The 22071-nt window shown below is 37.7% G+C and overlaps 1 protein-coding gene across 2 annotated transcripts in view; it reads left to right on the forward strand.

Moving 5' to 3' along the window:
* Positions 1 to 22071, forward strand: part of LOC145686678 (NACHT domain- and WD repeat-containing protein 1) — a 1466154-nt gene that overhangs the window by 1296116 nt on the left and 147967 nt on the right. For both annotated transcript variants that reach the window (XM_081760197.1, XM_081760198.1), the window contains one exon: positions 11935 to 12135. In XM_081760197.1, the coding sequence (XP_081616323.1) occupies positions 11935 to 12135 (201 nt within the window). The remainder of the gene's footprint in view (positions 1 to 11934; positions 12136 to 22071) is intronic.

Here is a 22071-nt window from a genome sequence, read left to right on the forward strand (position 1 = left end):
AGTTTTCCAAAAAAAGAAGAAAAGAATATTGAGGGAAGTAGACCATGACAATCATCCCCCTTTTCCGCTCCTTGGAGATGTCTACTTCCAACAAGTTTTGAGATGCTTGGCGTTATTGTTTTGTCATTGTGTTTTGAAGGCTCGAGCAAGAGTAAATGTTATGTCATCACACAGGCAAACACAGCTCTCCCTGGAGTACAAAAGGGAGTTTACTTTAGGGAACTGCTGCGAGAAAGATGCAAACAAGGAAGGACACACACATACATACATACACAGAGAGAGAGAGAGAAAAAAAGAAAGAGAGAGAGAGAGAGGAGCATACACACACTGACTGACTATCCAATACGGCAATAACTCAATTTCACTACTTTTTTGAAAAAAACTATTTTTCTTCCCGTCTTGAGTTTCTAGCCCTTTGCTAATTTCATTTGCGAAGCTCTCTCTGTGTAGTCAGGCTTTCGAATGTAGGTGTACAGTTCAGTGTTGCTAAGTGTATCACTATATCGCTAAATCTGTGCTAGAAACTCAATTTTAAATTTCAACCTCACTCGTAGTTATAGGTCTATGAATAGCGTATGCGCTTTCACCACCGGAGGTACATATTCGATTTGTGGTAAGAGAGATCATTTAGTCCGTGTTAAGCTATAGGTTAATGTGCAAGAAGCAATCAAAATGTTCTCCGAATTTTGTTGCAACGATTTATTACCACAATATAGGTACACATTCACTTAATCGCCTTCAAAATAGGATACTTTGAGAACACACACACTTACCTCCCCGCTCTTGCCATTGCTGGAGACAACGCTTAAAGTCCTGTTTTGGTATGTTCCAAAGTTCATGGGTTTCTTGAACGTGTTTGGTTTGGGCGTCTTCTACGCTGGCAAAACGGTTCCCTTTGAGATCCTTTTTGATCTTGGGGAAGGGCCAGAAATCCGCTAATTTAGCACGAGCAGAATGTTCTCAAGGAGCCTACTGTGAAGGCGATTAAGTGAATGTGTACCTATATTGTGTTAATAAATAGTTACAACGAAAATTCCGGGAACTTTTTGACTGCTCATCTATATGCTATGTGTGTTCTCAAGGAGCCTACTGTGAAGGCGATTAAGTGAATGTGTACCTATATTGTGTTAATAAATAGTTAGAACGAAAATTCCGGAAACTTTTTGACTGCTGCTCTATATGCTATATGTGTTCTTAAGCATGCTATTTTGAAGGCGATTAAGTGAATGTGTACCTATATTGTGTTAATAAATAGTTAGAACGAAAATTCCGGAAACTTTTTGACTGCTCATCTATATGCTATGTGTGTTCTCAAGCATGCTATTTTGAAGACGATTAAGTGAATGTGTACCTATATTGTGTTAATAAATAGTTAGAACAAAAATTCCGAGAACTTTTTAACTGCTCCTCTATATGCTATGTGTGTTCTCAAGCATGCTATTTTGAAGGCAATTAAGTGAATGTGTACCTATATTGTGTTAATAAATAGTTACAACATAAATTCCGGAAACGTTTTACCTAGCCCTTGTATAACAGTAGTGCTGCAAAGGAACGTTCAATTGGTGCGTTTAAGTAGATTAAAATGTGCCCCTACTACGTGACAGCCGAATTGACTACAAAAATTAAGGATGTCCCATATCTGGTCATGAAAATTTTGTTCCGTCTCATTTCGTGGGTAACCGTGAAAATGACGTTTTTGACGTGAGCCAATATACTCCAAATGTTCTATCACCAAACCTCCGGTGAGGAACTTGCTTTCAGCAGGTTAATATCACAACAGTTGACAGTGTTCTTATCTTTCCAATGTCGCTACCAGAGATGGTCATCCTCCCTCATTTGCCCTCATGAATACGTATATTCAACTACTAAAATGAGGGTGAGGGCGATAAAGTAATTAAGGGTGAGTGTGAGGGAGGGTGAGTGTGAGGATGTCAATGGAGGGTGAGTGTGAGGGAGGGTGAGGGGAGGGCGTCAATGGAGGGTGAGTGTGAGGGAGAGTGAGTGTGGGGGCGTCAATGGAGGGTGAGTGTGGGGGCGTCAATGGAGGGTGAGTGTGAGGGAGGGTGAGGGGAGGGCGTCAATGGAGGGTGAGGGGAGGGCGTGAATGGAGGATGAGGGGAGGGCGTGAATGGAGGGTGAGTGTGAGGGAGGGTGAGGGGAGGGCGTGAATGGAGGGTGAGTGTGAGGGAGTGTGAGGAGAGGGCGTCAATGGAGGGTGAGTGTGATGGAGGGTGAGGGGTGTCAATTGAGGGTGAGAGTGAGGGAGGGTTAGGAAAAATGACCATCTCTGGTCGCTACAAGCCAATTGGTCGCTGAGACAGTAATACTTAAGGTCAAAACATCATGACCATCTCTGGTACGGCACAATATATGGAACACTTGTTAAGGTATGCAAAATAAGTCTCTTTAGTCGCTAACTCAAAATACATATATTCAAGTTATACGAATTGTAACATCAGATCAACACTTTTCGTGATTTCAGAGTACCTCATACCTTTTCTTTTAGTTTACTATACTGGAGAAAACTCTGTTACCCGGACAGCGGTACATTGTACAAATATACGGAATCCTTATATTTCGTACAGAAATCTGTACGGAGCATATGTTATCCGTATGCTACATAGTGTTCCCGCTTAGATATTACATCATAAAGTTGCAGGATATATGACGTCTAACAGTCTTCCGTATATTACATACGTCAGATATATGTTACATATGTCTGTCAGTATGTAAGATCCTGACAACCTATATACAGTTCTCTCGTTTGTATGGAAAGTATGTTTATTCGGAACACTTATACGGGAAGTGTAAAATATACTTTTGCAGTTACACGCTTGCTGTACGTTGAATCCAAAAATTACAGTGTTTACAAATGAAACCTACGTTTTTACGTACGGCACGTACATTGTTTTTCTCAGTATAGCATATATTTGCTGTGCTTAGCATTATGTGTTTCCTTTGTGTTAGATTAGATAATACAGGTGGCTATCAAAGTAATAGAAACATCTGCGAAAAGTGCTACTTACCAGATTAATATAATGTTGGATTACCTTTTGCGCTCAGAGCACCTCTGATACGACGTGAAATAAAGTCAAAGAGGTTATGGATAGAAGCAAGATGAATGTTTCACTATTCTCAATTCAATGCATCAATTGGTTCCATGAGAGAGGATGGAGGCGGAAATCTACGCTAGGTTCGCGTCTTCAAAATACGCCACAAATATTCAGCTATGTTCAGGTTCAGTGATTGGATGGGCTAGGGCCAAGGGAGGTGTCCAACTTTATCCCGATGTTCCTTAAATCACAATGCAACAGCTCCTACTGCATGAATTAGCACATTATTGTCCAAAAATGTTGAGTTGTTACCAGGAAACAACATCTGAACCATAGGATGATCCCCTAGGTTTTGATTAATAAGCGTCACCATAGGACCCACTGAAAACCAGAATATTGCGGCCCACATCACAGAGCCAACACCACGTTCCACTTTTGGGCAAAGACACTGCAGATAGCTTTCTTGGGGACTCTGTCACGAATAAACACGACCAGTGGTTTGACATATGATGTACGATGACTCATCCGACTATACCACACGTTTCCATTTGTCAGCGGTCTCAGTTAGAACATTGGCGTGTTCTAAAGCGTCATGGTCCCTTATCAACAGTTTTTTCCGTGCAACCCGTCCCTGTATCTCAATGTCATGTGATTTGATGCGGACTGTGGTTGTCGACACAGGCTGTAGCAGGTGCTACCTGTGTTCCATCGTCACTTACTCCGCAGTCGCACGACGATTCTGAGCGACAGTCCGCCTTAATGCGCGGTGGGACCTCTCAATGAAGATTTTTCCCTACCACTGTTCTTCTTCGATTATGTGACTTTTTCCGTGAGTTTTGTAAGCTGTCATTGCATTAAATGCTGTCCCTAACGACACATGCAACACACTTGCCACTTTTGTCATGCTCGTACGACATAATCGAGAACCAATAATTTGTCCTTTTCTTAAAGCTGAGAGATCACTGATTTGATACTATCACCATCTCCTCAGTTCCCTGCAGACTGCTGCTTTACTGCTCCACACGTGGTAGAGAGTTTACCCTAACACACCACAGCCAACAGCCCCAACACAGTGGTCGCCACTTGACCATTGCCAACCCAGATATCCGACGTTAACTTCAACTGTTTTGATTTGAATGAATAAATGGATGATTGTGAGCTAATCGGGCGTTAGTATTGAGTAAGACTATGCTATTATCTCAAGAAACCAATTACGATCTTCACCCTAGGTGTAGTGGAAGAGCACTCGAAGCTGGTGCATAGCTCGGAGACAAGAGTACTTAAGATTCCAAATGTATGATATCCATTTTAAGCGATGATCAAAAATTCGATTCAGAGATCGAACCGTGTCAACAAATGAGAGACGAGTGCAATCGAGATACAAGTTCAGATTAACAAGAAAAGTTCGTTGCCGGCAGAAGTGCACACACTAAGTTTCTGCCCAGAAAAAAAAAAACGAAATTCTGTTTTATTCAACTACCAAACAAGACGATTTAAAGTAAGTTGAAGCTGTCAAGTAATATCCGAACGGTGATAAATAACTATCTGGAACGGTGATAAATAACTAGATCGTCAACATAAAAGAGACCAGATGCAGTAGCTTGGATACGAAATAGAACACTGTTGACCTCGACATCGGACGCTGTGACACTGCGAACACAGCCTTGCGGAACACCGTTTTCCTGCGAGATTCCTCTGAGAGACTAACGCCTACACGCACCTTGAAATAACTTTCACCCAAGAAATTGTGGCCACGAAATCTCCACTCGTGTGATTGTTTCAACCCTTAGCTGCTCCAAGTTGTGTGATAAGCGTTTCTCAAATCAAAAATATAGCAACAACGTACTAACCATAGAAGAAGATTTCTTAAAACTGGCTTTCAAGGTTATCAATATTGTCTGTAATGGATCGTAAAGATCGAAAGCCTCACTGAAACTTGCTCAACAGAGGGTTTGATTCTAAATTCCAAACAAGACGCTTGTTTACCATGCACTCAAGAAGTTTATAGATACAGCTCGTAAGAGAATTTAACTGTAGCTCGTAGCTGTTGTGGGATTTGTCTAGCATCAAGGTTGCAAGCATCAGAGCCTCGCGCCATCGATATGAAACATACACTTCAACTAGGTGCGATTAAACACTTGCAGCAATGCAAGCTGTGCATAACTCGAGATGTTGCGCTACATATGATAAAATATGCTATTAGTCCTTTGATCAGTTTTGGGCAACTCACTTAAGGCATTCTGGAATTCATGAGCCGTGAGGAAAATATTGTAATCGTCAGTATTGATGCTATGAAAATTTAGAAGTTCTTCTCTGTACACGTGCAAAAGCGATTAAACACTCCGAAGAAAAATGTCTGCCCAATAAGTTGGTTATCTCTGAACGGTGTTTCTCCAGAATCCCGTTTACTAATAGAGCGGTCATACTAAGGGGAAATTAGTGACCGTTTATGAAGAGAACTCGTTGTCAAATTATTCATCGGTATTCGACTACTATTTAATAATCTTTTCAAATTTAGTGTTTCGTAAATTTTATTAAATATCTATAAAGGTAACCAAGAAAGTTTTGTCATTTTTTCGCCCACCATCTTCGAACATTAATATGTCAGCTAAGACGTAACTGGAAGATCAAAAATAGTCCCCATCAGCATCGACGACCTTCTGCCAACGTTCTGGAAGGCCATGGATTCCATCGAGGTAGAACTTGGTGGGCCATGAAGCGAAGAAGGTATCAAGTGCATTTTGCACCTCTACTAGGGATTTGAACTGGCGTCTCCTAAGATGATTGTCCAAGAAATGGAACAGGCTATAATCGGACGGTGTAATGTCCTGGGAATATGGCGGATGCAATAGTGTTTCCCATCCAAGGCATAGAATGGTGTCCCGTGTCAACTTAGCCACGTGGGGCTTAGTCTTGCAGTGTAACAGGAGGATCCCTTTGCAATTCAGAAGTGCAGGCTCCAGAGTTTTGACTTTTTCTTGAACGCGGCTCAACTGCTGACAGTACATAGTTGCATTGGTGCTCTGAGTAGCTGGTAGCAGTTCCCGATGCACGATGGCGCGAGCAGTCCTCCAAACACACAGGAGGATCTTCTTCTGGTGCAGCCCACCAAACCACCGCTGTACTGTCCGCTTAGTCACGACATCCTCACCTAAGACCTGACATTTCTTCCGCTACGCTGCAGAGGCGTTTGACCCCAGTCTGAACTCGTACAACATACACGTCCTTATGACACTCTGTGGAGGTCCTATGTTCACTATGTCATTATGGAAATTCACGGTGTAACTGAAGTGCCACAACCAGGTAGTATGTTGGAAATACCCACACCAACAACTGACCTTCGTCTTATCTCCATTCGCATTTAACTCACGGTGTGAGGGCAAATTGAACACAGACCTCCACAAAAAGCGACAGAACTTTTTTGATTACCTTTATAGAACGTGCACGAAGATTATGAATTCTTGAAGATTCATTGGTTGGGTGCGGAATAAAAGTGGCAACCTCACATCTACGAGCCAGGATAGCTTACAGATTTCCGCAAACCACCAAGGAACTCGCCGTTGTGGACCATCGCCTCCGCATTGTAGTGTAGAACCATGGGCAGCATCCGTCAGAGTGTTCTCAAGTAGGTCTACAGCTGCACATACGGGAAAATCTTCATGGGGGGTGAAACTCACTAAGCTAGCGAAATGTTAGTGTTGAAATGTCGAGGATGGCATGAACTGGCAATACGAAAATGGTCACTGGAAAATGACCACTACTACAGAGATTAGAATGTACTCTCCACGTGAAGGAAGTCAAGAGGGGAAACATAGCACAGAGAGAGGCCAATACATGAGTATGGAACGGATCCAGTAAGAAACTGAACATTACTATCATCATTGAGGACGACCATCTCAGTCTCTTCGAGAAATTCCGTAATCGGTCGGCCACGATCACCAATTCGAATAGACTCCCATGGTATGAATTCTATCTCCAACAATCAACGTATGAGGCTCAAGTTGATTGTAAAGTTGAATAAAATCGGCTCTCAAAAAGGCATCAGTACGAGGAACATACAATGAACAGGTGGTGATCGGCCGAGGGAAGAACTCAGGCAGCGCTCCAGTAATGGTTACGCTGCCAGCAGCAGGATCTTCAGTATGTTTACCATATCTGTAAATCGTGTAACTATATAAAAATAATTATATAGGATGAAAATGAGTTTCCTGCAAGCAATTAACAGCTGGTGAAAATTCAGGTACCAGTTGTTTTAATTCCTCAAACTTATTACTAAAACCGTTAAGATTCCACTGTAGAGGCACCATTGTTGAAAAGATAAATGTTTAGGTGAAGTTTAAGGCCAGGCTAAGCATTAATCCAGGTCGTCATCTATCAGAGCCTAGAGAGAACCTATCCATGAGTCTCATAAGCCCTCATAAGCCTACAAAGAGTTTGACTTTACAGTATTATAATTTGTATTATAATTATAATTTATTACAATTATAATTTATATTAATATAATTATCTATTTAATTTAATCAAATAAATTTAATATACAATTCCATATAAATTTCGAGAAAATTAATTCGTTTCAAGTTCGTTCTGGAGGCCTCATCAAGCCGAAATTAAAATACCGTTAATTGCACAGTAATTATGTATACCTTCAAATAGATAAAAGGTAATCGAAAAGTGGAAGAAGAGCTCACTAGACAATATTATTTTACATAAGATACCGTTATCATGTCTTACTTATCTGCTTTCGATTTCCGGCAATTTAGAAAATCGGCATTTATTTTTGTGTTTATAAATGGCTGCAAATGAAAAGCTACTAGGCAATATTATTTTGCGTGATGACGGTACCTCATGCAAAACAATATTGTCTAGCGCTTTTTTGTTTCACAATACGATTATCTTGTATCTACTTGAAGATTCACATAATTACTGTAAAATTAGCGGTATTTTAATTTCGCAGTGATTTGGCCTGTTAATCTTATCTTTTGGAAATGTACATTTAATTTTTCCTTTAAATTTTTTGGGACCCCCAAGAGAGTGGGATCCTAAACTATATACGTAGTCCAATACTGACTAATTACGTAGTACGTTTTTAGCATCTTTCATTAGCAACACTGCAGCCTTCTTTCATCAAGAAAGCTTTGGAAGAAACTCTCCATATCTGACAGCGCCATGGTGGACAATTATGGAAACAAAGCCAACGGAACTCACAATGAAAATTGGGAGAGAAAAAGTAAGAACTTGGCAGTACTTTTAGAAGACCAACTGAAGCTTTATAAAAGATAAGAAAGATAAAGAATAATACTATATCCTTAATTTGCTTGTAAAATGAACATTGACAAAATAAATTTATCCGAGAAAATAGAATGAGAATAGAATAAAAGAAGCGTATGATCGAGGAAAACTGGCAGAATAAGAAATTAAGTTAAATTAAATTTAAAAGGTCGTTTACGTTCGTTTGTTACTAAAAATAGAAAAAAGAATAAATAGATAGACGTTTCCCTTTTATTTATGCTTTCATAGACATCTGTTATTAGATTGAAAAGTTTATCTTTTAGAAAATTAAATTACATGTTTCGACGTTATGATGTAAATGTTGAGCTCTAATTTGTAAGAACAAACCTCAGGAGAAGATTTTCGAAAAATTGTATCTTAATAGAGTACATTACAAGTAAAAACAAATGAAAAAAAACGTGTGAATAGAAACAAGTGAGTTTTGTTTCACATTTTTAACATCATGATGAACTTTCAAAGTATATGTAGCCAATAGTAAAACCGGATTTCTCGTTGTTACTGCGTTTAGTAGCGGTAATCGGCAAGTAACCAGAACCACATTTATTGAAGTAATTTTGACTCTCTCTCTCGGTTTTGTGGCTTTCATGATGTGTTCTCTGCGTTTCAGTACAGTAGAGTACCGAAAACTCGGCCTATTTTGGAAAGAAGGGTGATTGAGTTTGCGAAAATGCTGGGTTATCGGCAGTGCCGCATTTACGTATGAGCTAAACAAGCTATAGCTTAGGGCCCTATACTCTTAAGGGCCCCAAAAATTCAAGGGAAAATTGAATGTACATTTCCAAAATATAAGAAAAATAATAAATAAAGTAAAATCTACATATAGCAACAGTGCTTCGTTTGTGTAGGCCCCTATGATATAAGTAGTGGAGCCCCTTCTGCTAGTCTGCTTCCTAAAATATTACTGGTTTCTTCGTTTCTGTATATAGGGTCCTACGTTCATCTGGACACATAAAGGGCCCCATTATCTTCAGTAGCTTAGGGCCCCACCAAGCCTAAATCCAGCTCTGGTTATCGGGAATGGGGTTAGAAAAGAATAAGTACGAGTTTTCCTTCAGAAAATACAGTATTGAACTGGTATGTATTGCTTGCTCAGAAACAATACAGTACAGTCTCTCACATCGAGTTACGCGACGCAGTTAAGAAATCGACTAACCATGGGGGGGGGGGAGTTGCAGGTAGACTGAACGGCTGAGCGCCAGACACGTGATGGAGGAGTGGAAGTGTGACGCGAGCGAAAGAAATGCGGTAAGTGTGATACACGCATGCGGGCAATGACCTTGAACGGATTTGCGCGCGGGTTTTTTTTTTTTTTTTTCGCCCTTCCAGGGTGTGACCGAGTTATCCGGACTGCCAGGTTATCAAATGCTGATTGATGCCCGTTTGGCTTACTTACCTAACTAGACCTTACTTATTTATTTTATTATCACTTATCTTATCTGTAGGCGGAGCGGGTATTCCCGTTTTGCCTACATTGAATCGACGAGAGATATTTAGTGTCTGAGGGAATTTTCTTACAAAGATTCATTGAGAAAATCCACTTTTCAACGTGAACAACTTTGACATGATTGGCTGTAGTAACCAATCATGTGTCACTTGCACTTTGAGGAAGGAAATTCTCTTTGCACCTTCCAAACAAAATCTGAAATGACGCTTCTATCATCAAGCAATATTCGTATAACAGTATGAGCGCCGGTTGAGAACATTTTCGTGCCTGAATCCTTGGCTTAGGAGCATGATTCTGCCCAGGGGCCTTGGCCAGGGTTGCATAAGACCACCCTCTGAATTTTTGTAGGCGTGCCGTAGCTCCCCCATAAATTTCAGGAGGAGCATCTACGGACACCGTATTAAATTTTGGAAATTTGCAAATTTAAAAATTTGATATGATAATATAGGGCCAGGGTATGTGCCTCTGTAAGTTTGGATGATCCATGGGTGAAAAAAAATGAAAAATGTAAATTTCGAAGATTTTTGACCTATTTTATCCCCTTTGATGAGACCTTATTAACTTATATGGCTATATGAGTGAGTACAGGGTTCCATTCCCTTTCGTACGACATGGGCACATTAATGTTCAGCTTATAAGTTTAGGGACGGATGCATAGGTAAATTTCCAGCTCCTTATTTACTCTATTACTCTATCAACAAATATGTTATTTTATCTAATGTTGATTATATACAACTAATTTATTAGTGAACATTACATTGCACATTCAATTATCATTATCATGTATGCGCTAAGAAATGTCATACGATTGCGTATAGTTAGAAATTCAGTTCTACCGCTAAAGATATCCTATGAGCTGCTGTAAAAAAAATGTCAGAATACACGACTGGAATCCAATATTTTAAATAATTCATTTCTCACTGGATACCATCCCAGCATGTTTCTGGGGTGAATGAGGAAAACCCAGGAAAAATTCTCACTTAAAATCACTAGCTGGAGAAAGCTATTACATCTTTTCGACCGATGTTACTACTGGGAATCGAACCGGGGACTCCTCGCATCAAAGACAAAAGTGTTAGCGACTACGATACCCGAGGTTACTTAGGAATTTTTGAACCATATACAGGGTTGGTACAGAGTCGCTTATCCCAAAATATTTATTTCTTCACATATCAGGTAAAGTGATTTTGTGTCCACTCTGTATATAATATCTGAAATTTTCATTTTTCTTGCCTCACCCTCACCTCTCAGGCGCTTCGTCAAATGTCCATACATCGCTGCTCTGCTCAGAGTTTCCTGGACATCCGAGACCAATTAGAGAATAAGCCACTGGCATTTGAATATAACCTCATGGACACTGCATTTCTTTAAAAGAATGGATCGATATCGAATGTCATATTGCGAAATGGGGCTGAATAACTATAGGTTCCGTGGATTTTCTTATCTGGAGGTCTTCTAACGTTCATGATAAGATTACGAGCTGTCTCAGTACAAAAAATATGCTCTTTATGTACACTGAGAAAAACATTGTAGCTGGCGTACTTAAAAAGATAGGTTACATGCGTAATTCCTGTAGTTCTTGGACTTAACGTACAACAGACGTATAACTGAAAACGCATGTTTTATAATACTTTCTGTATAAGTGTTCCATCTATACGTACTTTCTGTATGAAACAATGTAGGAGGTCAGGATCTCATATACAAATGGACGTATATAACAGGTAACATAAGTATATGCATATGATATACGGAAAACTGTTAGCTGTCAGACATCCTGCAACGGCATGGTGTAACATCTAAGGGCAGTGCCTATGCAGCATACAGATAACGTATGCTCCGTACTGATTTCTATAGACCGCTGTCCGGAGAACGGATTTTTCTCTGTGTACTAAATAATGTCGTACTTCAGTTTATTTAAGAGAAACTGATTTCAAATTTATTACTATTATATTATTATTATTATTATTATTATTATTATTATTATTATTATTATTATTATTATTATTATTATTATTATTATTGCTGAATTTAATACATTTTGAGAAAACTGATATTTTGTAGCATGTGAGTAATAGATCATAGTAAATATTTTAATGCATATATTATATGATATTGTTCCTTATGGTCTATTTCTGACATTTTTTTCAGCTCCTCTTTTACGAGAGAAGATCCAAAGTGGCAAGCTGTTGATCTGCTGGCGACACGAAGCGATTGCGGAGGTTGCTCGGAAAAGGTATTTGCATAGCCAAGACACACTTCGCTCTACCCACGGGGAGATAGGCAACCTGTTCTTCAACGAATTTCAAGACAATGAGAATGAAGACGAAGAGGAGAAGGAGGAGGAATCAGGTGGGGATTAATTGCATCCATTTTATATTTTTATTCTTATTTTTTTTATTCCTTATCTCGTTCTCATTCGGTAGGAGGTAAAATGATTAAATGCATGAGATTTGCAGACGATATGGCGCTTGTTACAGAATCTGAAAAGAAAATCAGTAAAATGTTAGAAAAAATGAGAAAGGGCTTTGAAGAATATGGGATGAAAATAAATGTTAGAAAGACAAAAGTCATGATGATTGGAACGAAGGGGTCTGTGTCAAATATAAAAGTACGAGGGGAGAAAATAGAACAAGTGAATAGTTTTCGATATCTGGGTAGTATTCTTAGTAATAACATGAAGTGCGAACGTGAAATAAAAGCAAGGATAGGAATGGCGAAAGAAGCCTTTAGGAGGGAGAAAAGTCTGTTTTGTGGGACCTTGAAGAAACAGTTGAGAAAAAGACTCATAAAATGCTTCGTGTGGAGTGTTGTACTGTATGGGGCGGAAACGTGGACATTACGTAAAGGTGATGAAAATCGACTGGAAGCCTTCGAAATGTGGGTGTGGAGAAGAATGGAAAGAATTGGTTGGGTCGAGCGGAAAACGAATGAGAGGGTGTTAGAAATGGTGGGAGAGAAAAGAACACTTTTAGATATAATTAGGAAGAGGAAGAGAAACTGGTTGAGATATTGCCTAAGAAGAGATTGTATCATGAGGGACGTCCTTGAGGATATGGTGTCGGGAAAGAGAGGGAGGGGACGAAGGAGACTACAATTAATGGATTATATAAAAACAGAAAGATCATACGCGAAGACGAAGAAGTTAGCGGAGGACCGTGGAGCATGGAAGCTTCTCGGCTGCGGCAAGTGACCTGCCAATAAAGGCAGAATACCTATGATGATGATGATGATGACGTTCTCATTCTGTTCTTTATTTCTCTCTTTCTTTTATTCCTATTGTCTTGTCTTCATTCCTATTTTCATTCTTACAATTTTTCTCGTTGTTCGTTCTTATTGTTGTTCATCTCATTTTCTTCTTCTTCTCATTATTATTATTATTATTGCTATTATTGCTTTATAACCAGCTTCGGTACCCTAGTCGCTAAGGCATCTATCTACCAACGGTGGAGTTCGATCCCCCGGTGAAGATCCTTTTCTCATTAACCCTCGTTCCATATGACTCAGGGAATTCACCCGGCCTTTGAGGAATCTGAAGAAGAAATTCGGAAAATAAAGGCGGTCAAAATGTGATCCTGAGTGTGCTAAAATTTCGAAAATTTGGAGCCTTTACCTTCATATAGCCATTGAGTCTCTCCTGAAAGGAATCCCGTTTCCTTTCACATTATCATTTCACCAATTCACTTATCTTAATCATCCGTTTCCCTTAGCCTAAAAGGCATAAGCGTGGGACGTTAAACTGAAAGATTTGAAAGATTTTATCCTAAAAGGAAGGTGCCCTTTAATTATTTACTCTTCAGCTATTAAACAATAGAAGCATCTACATTATATTCTTATTCCAATTTCTATTCTTATTTTCTTTCTTATTCTAATGTTTATTCCTATTCTTATTGCCATTCTTCTTACTGTTCTGATTCTTTTACTTATTCTATTCCCAGTGGTAGCTCATATGGTTCGGATTTCACGTTAATTAGTAGGTCCTATCTGATATAGCCTCGCTGCTGAAAGAGACGTTAAACTCAAAATCAACTTAACTTTTTAAATTATTATTATTATTATTATTATTATTATTATTATTATTATTATTATTATTATTATTATTATTATTATTATTATTATTATTATTATTATTATTATTATTATGTACATTCAAATTAATCTAGCCCAAAGTAGATATTTATTGTTTCAATGTTCTTTCTGATGATAGGTCCCAGTGCATTTACCCCATGTACCTAGATGGATCCAATAAGTCAGTGAAACAAGTATATGGTAACAAATTTCTTCTACGTGAGTTATCGGAATTTCACTTCTATGCAAATAGATTCTGGGCTTGTTCCAGACACCCGGTAATGATCCAGCATTGCAACTCGATAACGACCTGGCGAGGATATGGATCAGGAAGATCCATCTTTGGATGTCCCACTAACTAAATGTTTTAACAGATTTTAACAATATAACAGATAAACTTATCATTTACCTGAATCTTTTTTACATCCTTTTTAGAGTGATTTTGCTAGATAAATTCTAGAGCATGTAACTTGACCGAAGTGGGTTTCTCTTTCACTGCTTTCCAGGATATTTGATCCTTCTTCCCAAGCCACAAAGGTAAAGAAAAAAAACTGTTCTCCCTTTTCCATATTTTTCTTTACCCTCCTTTCTTCTCCCAGCACAGCCACAAACTCAAGGTAAATGTTTTCGAATAAAGCAGAAACCCATTACACACACATGCATATTGACTTACGTGCTTTAGTTTACTCATTGTATATACAGGAGAGGCATGTAAATGTGGTAGACACCTCACGTTTACCAAGGATCCAGACTTATTTTCAAAACTTCCTCTTTCTTGTTGTTCTGCATTTCAGTATTTAAGATAGTTGATAGTTTATTTTTTATTCTGTTTTAAGTTGGTTCAGGGGTTTCTTAAAGTGTAACAGCGGCAGATCTTGAGGAAATACATAAACAAAACTTATCGCTACAAGCTAAGGGAATAAGCACACATTTTAACGCTATAAGCTAAAAGAATTAGTATACATTTTGTCTCTACAAGCTAAGGGAATTAGTATACATTATATCGTTACAAGCTAAGGGAACTAGTATACATTTTGTTACTAAAAGCTAAGGGAATTAGTATACATTTCATCATTATAAGCTAAGGGAATTAGTATACATTTTATTGCTACAAGCTAAAGGAATTAGTATATATTTCATCTCTACAAGCTAAGGGAATTAGTATACATTTTATTCCTACAAACTAAGGAAATTAGTATATATTTAATCTCTACAAGCTAAGGAAATAAGTAGACATTTTGCTGCTAAAAGCTAACGGAATTAGTATACATTTCATCGTTACAAGCTAAGGGAATTAGTATATATTACATCTGTACAAGCTAAGGGAATTATTATACATTTTGTTGCTAAAAGCTAAGGGAATTAGTATATATTTTATCGATACGAGCTAAAAGAATTAATATATATTTATCGCTGCAGGCTAAGGGAATTAATATACATTTTATCGCTACAGAATATATAAGAATTAGCACATATTTTAAGGCTTTTGTCCTCAGCTTGTTGCAACAAAATGTTATTTTTTTAACACCGTGGCTTCCCTCAATATTTTCCATTGAACTGTAGTAACATATTAGAATAACATTAATTTAGAAACTATAATTCGCATTATGAAACAAAAGTACGGTAATATCGCATAACATAGAAATACAAGTCTTGAATATGAACTTAAAGTAAAAAAAAAAAAGGTGTGAAGATAGTAAAATTTCTTGCCTATGTAACAAAAGCAGGCTAGACTATTTAAACATAACGCTTAAAGTAAGCAAGAAAGCAATGCACAAGCTTTTGTTCCATGAGCTAATTGTAATGAATGGTTATTAAGGATGAATACCGCAATACGAAAAGATCCAGCGTTCCTTTCCGAGCTTAGTGGATTTTTGGAAACATTAAATTCTGCGACATACATTTTTTGCCCAGTGAATATTAAGCTAAGAAGAGTAAATAGCCAAAACTACATGTTCTAATTGAAAATGTGGTTTCACTTTGTTGAAAGTAAAGAGGTAAAAGAGAACAGAATATAAGTGGAGGTACTTATGAACATTTTCTAGTGCAGCTTCTAGTAGAGGCTTGTGGTAATCCGTAGCTAAAAGCTCTTTTAATGGTTGGGATATTAGTGCGAAATATGTGTTGTAAAACTTCCATGAAATACAATAACCATTGATTGTGACTTTTATCGGTTAACCGTTTCTCTGAATTTCGTCTCTCTCTCTTTCTCTCGTTCCAGCGTTCTTACTTATTCACTGTGTATTAAGTACATGTGCACTGTGTATTAAGTATGCATCACAAATAAACGAATCCAACAACGGTTCTCTTTAATGCAGAGCTTTCCAGTTTTTCTGTTTACCTAGCTATTTCTTTGTAAATCTTGTGCTACCTCTATTTCATTTATTTAGTACTATATTGATGTATCGACATAATATGAGGGCAATTCGGAGAAAATCGCTGTTTGTTTATCAATAACATACTCTCACAGATGCAGAACTTTCATTATACACAATAGAAAAGTTCAACATTATATTAATTTTCAACATAATCACCATTCAAATCGAGACGCTTGTCATAATGTTATACAAGGTTTGAAATTCCTTCTGCAAACAATATCCTGCCTGAGAATGAAGCCATCCGCTAACAACATTGTGAAACGCATTGCCATTGCCGAAGCGGTGAGATACATACATGAACGCTTCATGTACCTCAAGAAGTGCAGCCGAGCCCATTGCTGAGTACAGCTGGGCGACCACTTCTTGCCCCATCATGTTTTATCCGTAAACACCAGACAGTTCGCGATGAATCGTAGCTGCCGAAGGTTTTCTTCGTACTCAGAAATCGTATTACCACACGCACTTCATATTATGCGGGTTTTCCTATTGAAGCGTTCATTTGAAATTGTTATAACGGACGAGTGAACTGCAACACAACCTTGTCCTTCTACTGGTCGCTGTTTACTGAATTACTGCTTACAGCCAGCGGCGCAAGACTGGCCTCACTCTTCCCGCCCATTTCTTGCGCATGCGCAAATGGAGGTTTTATTCTGAATTGCCCTCTTATCTAAGTTCTTTCGTAGCTATATGATTAGGATACGTGTCTTTTGATGCGGAAGATATGGGTTCGGTTTCTGGTGGGAACTCACGTGGTTTGGATATCCTACGTTACGTTCCACTTCTTGTATAGCCTAGGTAAGGAAAAAATGATGACAAACTCGAATCCAGCCAGCTAAAACCAACTGATGTAGTGCCTAAGCAAACCCAGAGCTTGTCACCTTGAGTTAGACAGTTGGCATGCTCGAATACTCGTAAGATAATAATTCTAATTGGTTGATTTGTGAAGTAGCAGCACGCTTTTAAGATTTAAGGAATGGAAGTGAGAAATAGATGGAGCAAGGAAGAGAAGAAGTAGAGGAAGGGGAATGGAATAAAATAAGTGTTGGAAGCTCACTGGTAATCATTGATTCACGTACAAAGGGATGGCCAATTCCGGAATCTTAAAAATTCTGAATTTCGGAAACGTTTCGGAATTTCGAAAAATTCCGGATTTTTGAATTCCGGGATACTTCCGAATGCCGATTTTTCTGAATTTCGGATTTTTTCGAAGTCCAAAATTTTTCCGAAATACGGATTTTTCCGAATTCCAGAATATTTTCGAAATTCGGAAAGTGAAATTTCCAATTCCCGGAAATTATGGTCATCCCTACGTACAACATATCTGCACAATTATAGAATATATCATTAGTGCTCTTGTTTGGACTGGCCTTATCAACGCCAGGCCGTCTACTCCTTATTCTCTCCGGATGGTTTACTGAGAATGAGAGCACCAAATTGTGCTTTTACAAAGCATACAGATGGAAATGACTGCTATGAGACATAAGAGTGGCAAACGCAAGACATGTCTGTTACAAGTTCGAATCCCGCTCAGGACATTAGGTGGATCAAGTAATAATACTAACTTCATTCATTCCGTTCTCGTTGTTTCATTTTGCCTAAAGATGGCAGAATCATTGACTATAAAACTCAAAAGTAAATTAAATAAATGAGAGCAAGCTTAATCTAAAATGGAATCTATTGATTAATTGAAAAAATATTTTCTAGTCTATTCGAGAGAAACTTCCAGTAGCGTGGAAATCATGACTTGACTTGCCATATTTTTAAAATATCTAGCGTAAAATATAACCTGCACATTGGGAGATCTTTGTGAATTAGTTTTTACGTGAAATATTTTTCGAATTTCAAAGGATATGTTATGTGCTTTGAAAACGCATGGAAGTGGAAACTGTTGTTTGTAGATAGCAAGTCTTATTTTCTGATGACAAAAGAGTTCTTTCAGATGGGAATAGTCATTTGTAGATGAGAAACGTAAAAAGAGCTACTTATGGACGAAAATATATTTTATTTCAATTCCTTTTTTATACTCAAATATCGTTGTTTAATTCAATTAGCCAAGTACATTTCTTTGAAGGTGGTGTCATTGTTTATGTAATGTATTTAGAACTACGATACATTCTTTTAGAAAAATATTTTTCTTGTTTTTAATGTTAAATATATATATACTTCTATTAATGTTTGGCGAAACTTTTTCAGATATATCGATCTTTTATTAATTTCAATCAACATTACACTAGTCAATCTCAATGACATTCTCGGTGGCTCCAATTCGAATTCGCCGATTCGAGGGTACTCAAATTCTGGAACCTCAATCATCAACCTCAATTGGACTCGTAGTCACTCGATTCACACTCACCAAACTGAATCATACCATACTTAAACAATAATTCGCTTTCACTCACGTCATGGTTGTTTGAGTGCACACTTGACGACATCAACGGAACTCTCTCTTGCCAGCCTAAAGGGAACTCAGTTGCTGTGGAGCTCGTCTTTGTCATTCTTGTTGAAACACTTTTGGTCTCTCCAACCTTAAAGGAACTAACATTCGTCGAGCTCCCGCTCACCAATCATAATGTCATTTAAGATATATCGAATTTACATTTGACAATATCAATGAAGTGGCGCTTACTAGTTTCAATGGAACTTGCACTCCCGAAGTTCAAGAAAACTCGGGTTGTTCGAAGTCACAATTGCCAATATGATTCAAAATGTCGGTTGCTAATTTCTCAATGGAACTCGGCTCTTCCAATCTTTAAAAAAAAAATAGCGGTCTCTGGATTAATATTCTCCAACTTACGTACAGATACGCTTGGCAACTCCAATGGAATTTACACTCGTCAACCTGTACAGAAACTCGTACTCGCCAACTTTCATGGCAATATGCTTGCTTTTTCAATTGTTTTAGCAGAGCACAACCCCAGCAGATTTTACACTCGCCAACTTCCATGCCAATACATTTGCTAATTTCAATTGAACTCCTATTCGTCAACAAGACAACACGCAGTAGCTCGAATTCGTATTCGCCATCCTTAATCGCTCCCGTTAGCATAAATGGAACTCGCTCTTCCTAAATTTCAACCAAATTTCTGATGTCTCGTATTCTCGTTTTTTGGGTCTCAAAGAATCTCACAATGGCTCGAGTTTGTACTTGGTAATCTCTCTGAAATTTACGCTTTCTCTAACTTATGCTGAGATCCCTTGAACGCGTATTCTCCTCTCCAAACATCTCTTCCCGCCCAAGTTGGAAACTGTAGCTGGCAATATATCTAGTATTCCTGCTACTTTGTCCAAAGAAAAATATCTTAATGTTTCTTAGAAGATTCTTGTATTTGAAATATATTTTCTGCCGGATATTTTTTAAGCATCGTAATACCTATATTTATAATTGAAGTTGTAGAGTAAGGCACTTTCTGTGTGTGTTGTGTGTTGGTCCATCATTTTCTTATGTGCTCAGTGTACTGGTTACTTGGTGTTCGTGTATTTTTTTCTTTTTTCAGAGGATTGCCTTTCCTTCTGCTCTCCTTCACTTACCTTGAGTTTGATTGTCTACGATTCCTTGGATGTTGGTCTTAGATGTTAATTTTTGGGTTTGGTTGTTGAAATGGGAATGCATTAATACGTAGTTGTATTACTATATAAATATTTTTTATGCATTCTCCCTTTTGATATACTATTAGCAGAAATATACGTGTATTATTGTTTGTTGTTTTATGTTGGGTTACGGTTTACGTATAACATTTGGTTGTTGTGCGTGAAAATCTCTAGACGTGAGAATCTCTGCTTTGAAGACCTGTTTAACCTTATTCTGGAAGTTATACAACCCACAAAACACTGTTGTTAAAACGGTTGCATACGACTCAAGGCAAAGTGCTTTTGATAGTATAATGCTCGTTCAGCTACAGTCATAAACTCCATCCGTACGTGTCTTGAAATCTCTATAAAGAAAAACCTTCTGAGGAAGCTATACAACCCAACTGACTGTAATGTAAAGTTGGTTGCATATGGATAAGGTATGACGAGGAAAAATTGCTCAAACTCAAATCTTTTAGCTTTTAAAATGGGACAACTTCAAACAATAGCGTGTCATATTCTTTATCACGTTGCTTTCCGGAATTATTTTACGGTTATCATGTCTTCTATGACATGTATTTAGCGGTAATTTGACGAATGAAGGAAATTAGGTAGCTTCCATGCAATATGACCCACAGCCAAGCTCTTCGTGTTCACACTGTTCACCAAATGTAGCCTAATCTATCTCATCATCTTCTTATTTCAACTACAGAATCTACAATCACGTCTCTGAAGATACAGTAATTTCTCAATGTTCTAACAAGTTTCTGTTTCCCTGTTATTTGTTTTATTGTAGTTCAGCGTCCTTTCTTAGCATAGAGGCTATATATAAGACATGGATCTTCAGTTTAAGGTGGAATCCGAACCAATGTAATGTTTAATGGTCGCCAACCGGGAATCGAACCGTAGACTGTACATCAAAAGCTACTAGAGTACTCTTTTTCCCTTTTATAAATATACACATAATATTTCTTTCACTCTTACTCTTGTCCTTTAGTTTTTCGTTCTACCAGCTTCATTTTCTATGTTTTTCTCTACAACTACAACCACCCTTAGAAGCCTCAAGTCGCTTTCCATTGCTTTTGTATAGTGTTCATATTTCTATCTCGAAGAATGGAATAACCTAGATTATCATTTCTTAAACTGAGGTCTGCGGACTACAAGTAGTCGTCGAGTTGAGTTGATGTTGAGTTTAACATCCGTTCAGCAGCGAGGGTATATCAGACTTGGACCTACTAATTAACATGGAATCCGAATCACATGAGCTCCCGCAAGTAGTCCTTGAGGTTAGCCTTTGCGGTCCTCTTAGAGTTGGCAATAATCCAAAACCAGAAAGAAAAAAGAAAACTAAATAAATTGCTAATCTTACACTATAGTGAAGAATCTCTTACATGTCCAAAAGTCATTCTTCCCTAAGAAAAAACAAGATAATGACATTTGTAGTCAGGCACGTACGCAGGAATTTATATCGAGGAGGTCCAAAAGTCAATATGAGAATAAATTATATGAAAATTTGTAAAATCATCATAAAATGAGACTAAATTTGCAGAAAATTCGGGATTTCGAGGGGGTCAAGGCCTCCATGACCCATCCGTTGCATACCACCTGTTTGTAATAAGAAAATGTGTATTTATAACTGACCAAAGGTATAATAGTCTCCACACAGATGGCACTAATGCTTGGAGTAAAATGCTTAATTCTTAACAGCATTTTATGTTTAATTTTTTAGAATTACATAAGCAATTTCTGTCAGGAGAAACTTACTTTTGGGCTATCCAGTGTGCAATGTTACAAAATGTTTTTGATACCCTCAGTTATTTATAAAAAACTAATTAATTTGTGTTTTCATATATTAATTCTAATTTAAAATTAAGGGAATTTTACTTAGTATTAATAGTTGCTCCCCACAAGCCCTCAGCTCGCTGTATGCTACAGGTAAATATCATGATTAAACCTAAATTATTGTTTCCCTTTAACTTAAAAAATGCCCAAGTATTTTGCGTTACATAAATATTAATGGTCAAATCTAAATATCTTGCGGTTAATAATAACATGAGTTGGCGGTATTATTATTATTATTATTATTATTATTATTATTATTATTATTATTATTATTATTATTATTATTATTATTATTATTATTATTATTATTATTATTATTATTAAGTATCTGTCTGTTGGCAGTTCATAGGACTGGTGAGATTTTTAGCTTTTTCTTTTCTTTTAGGTTTGGGCTTGATATGTTTGTTCCACGCATCTCGATCTTCAGCTTCCT

Source organism: Thermobia domestica, chromosome 5 (assembly GCF_964235325.1).
Source record: "Thermobia domestica chromosome 5, izTheDome1.hap1.1, whole genome shotgun sequence".
In the NCBI taxonomy this organism is placed as follows: domain Eukaryota; kingdom Metazoa; phylum Arthropoda; class Insecta; order Zygentoma; family Lepismatidae; genus Thermobia; species Thermobia domestica.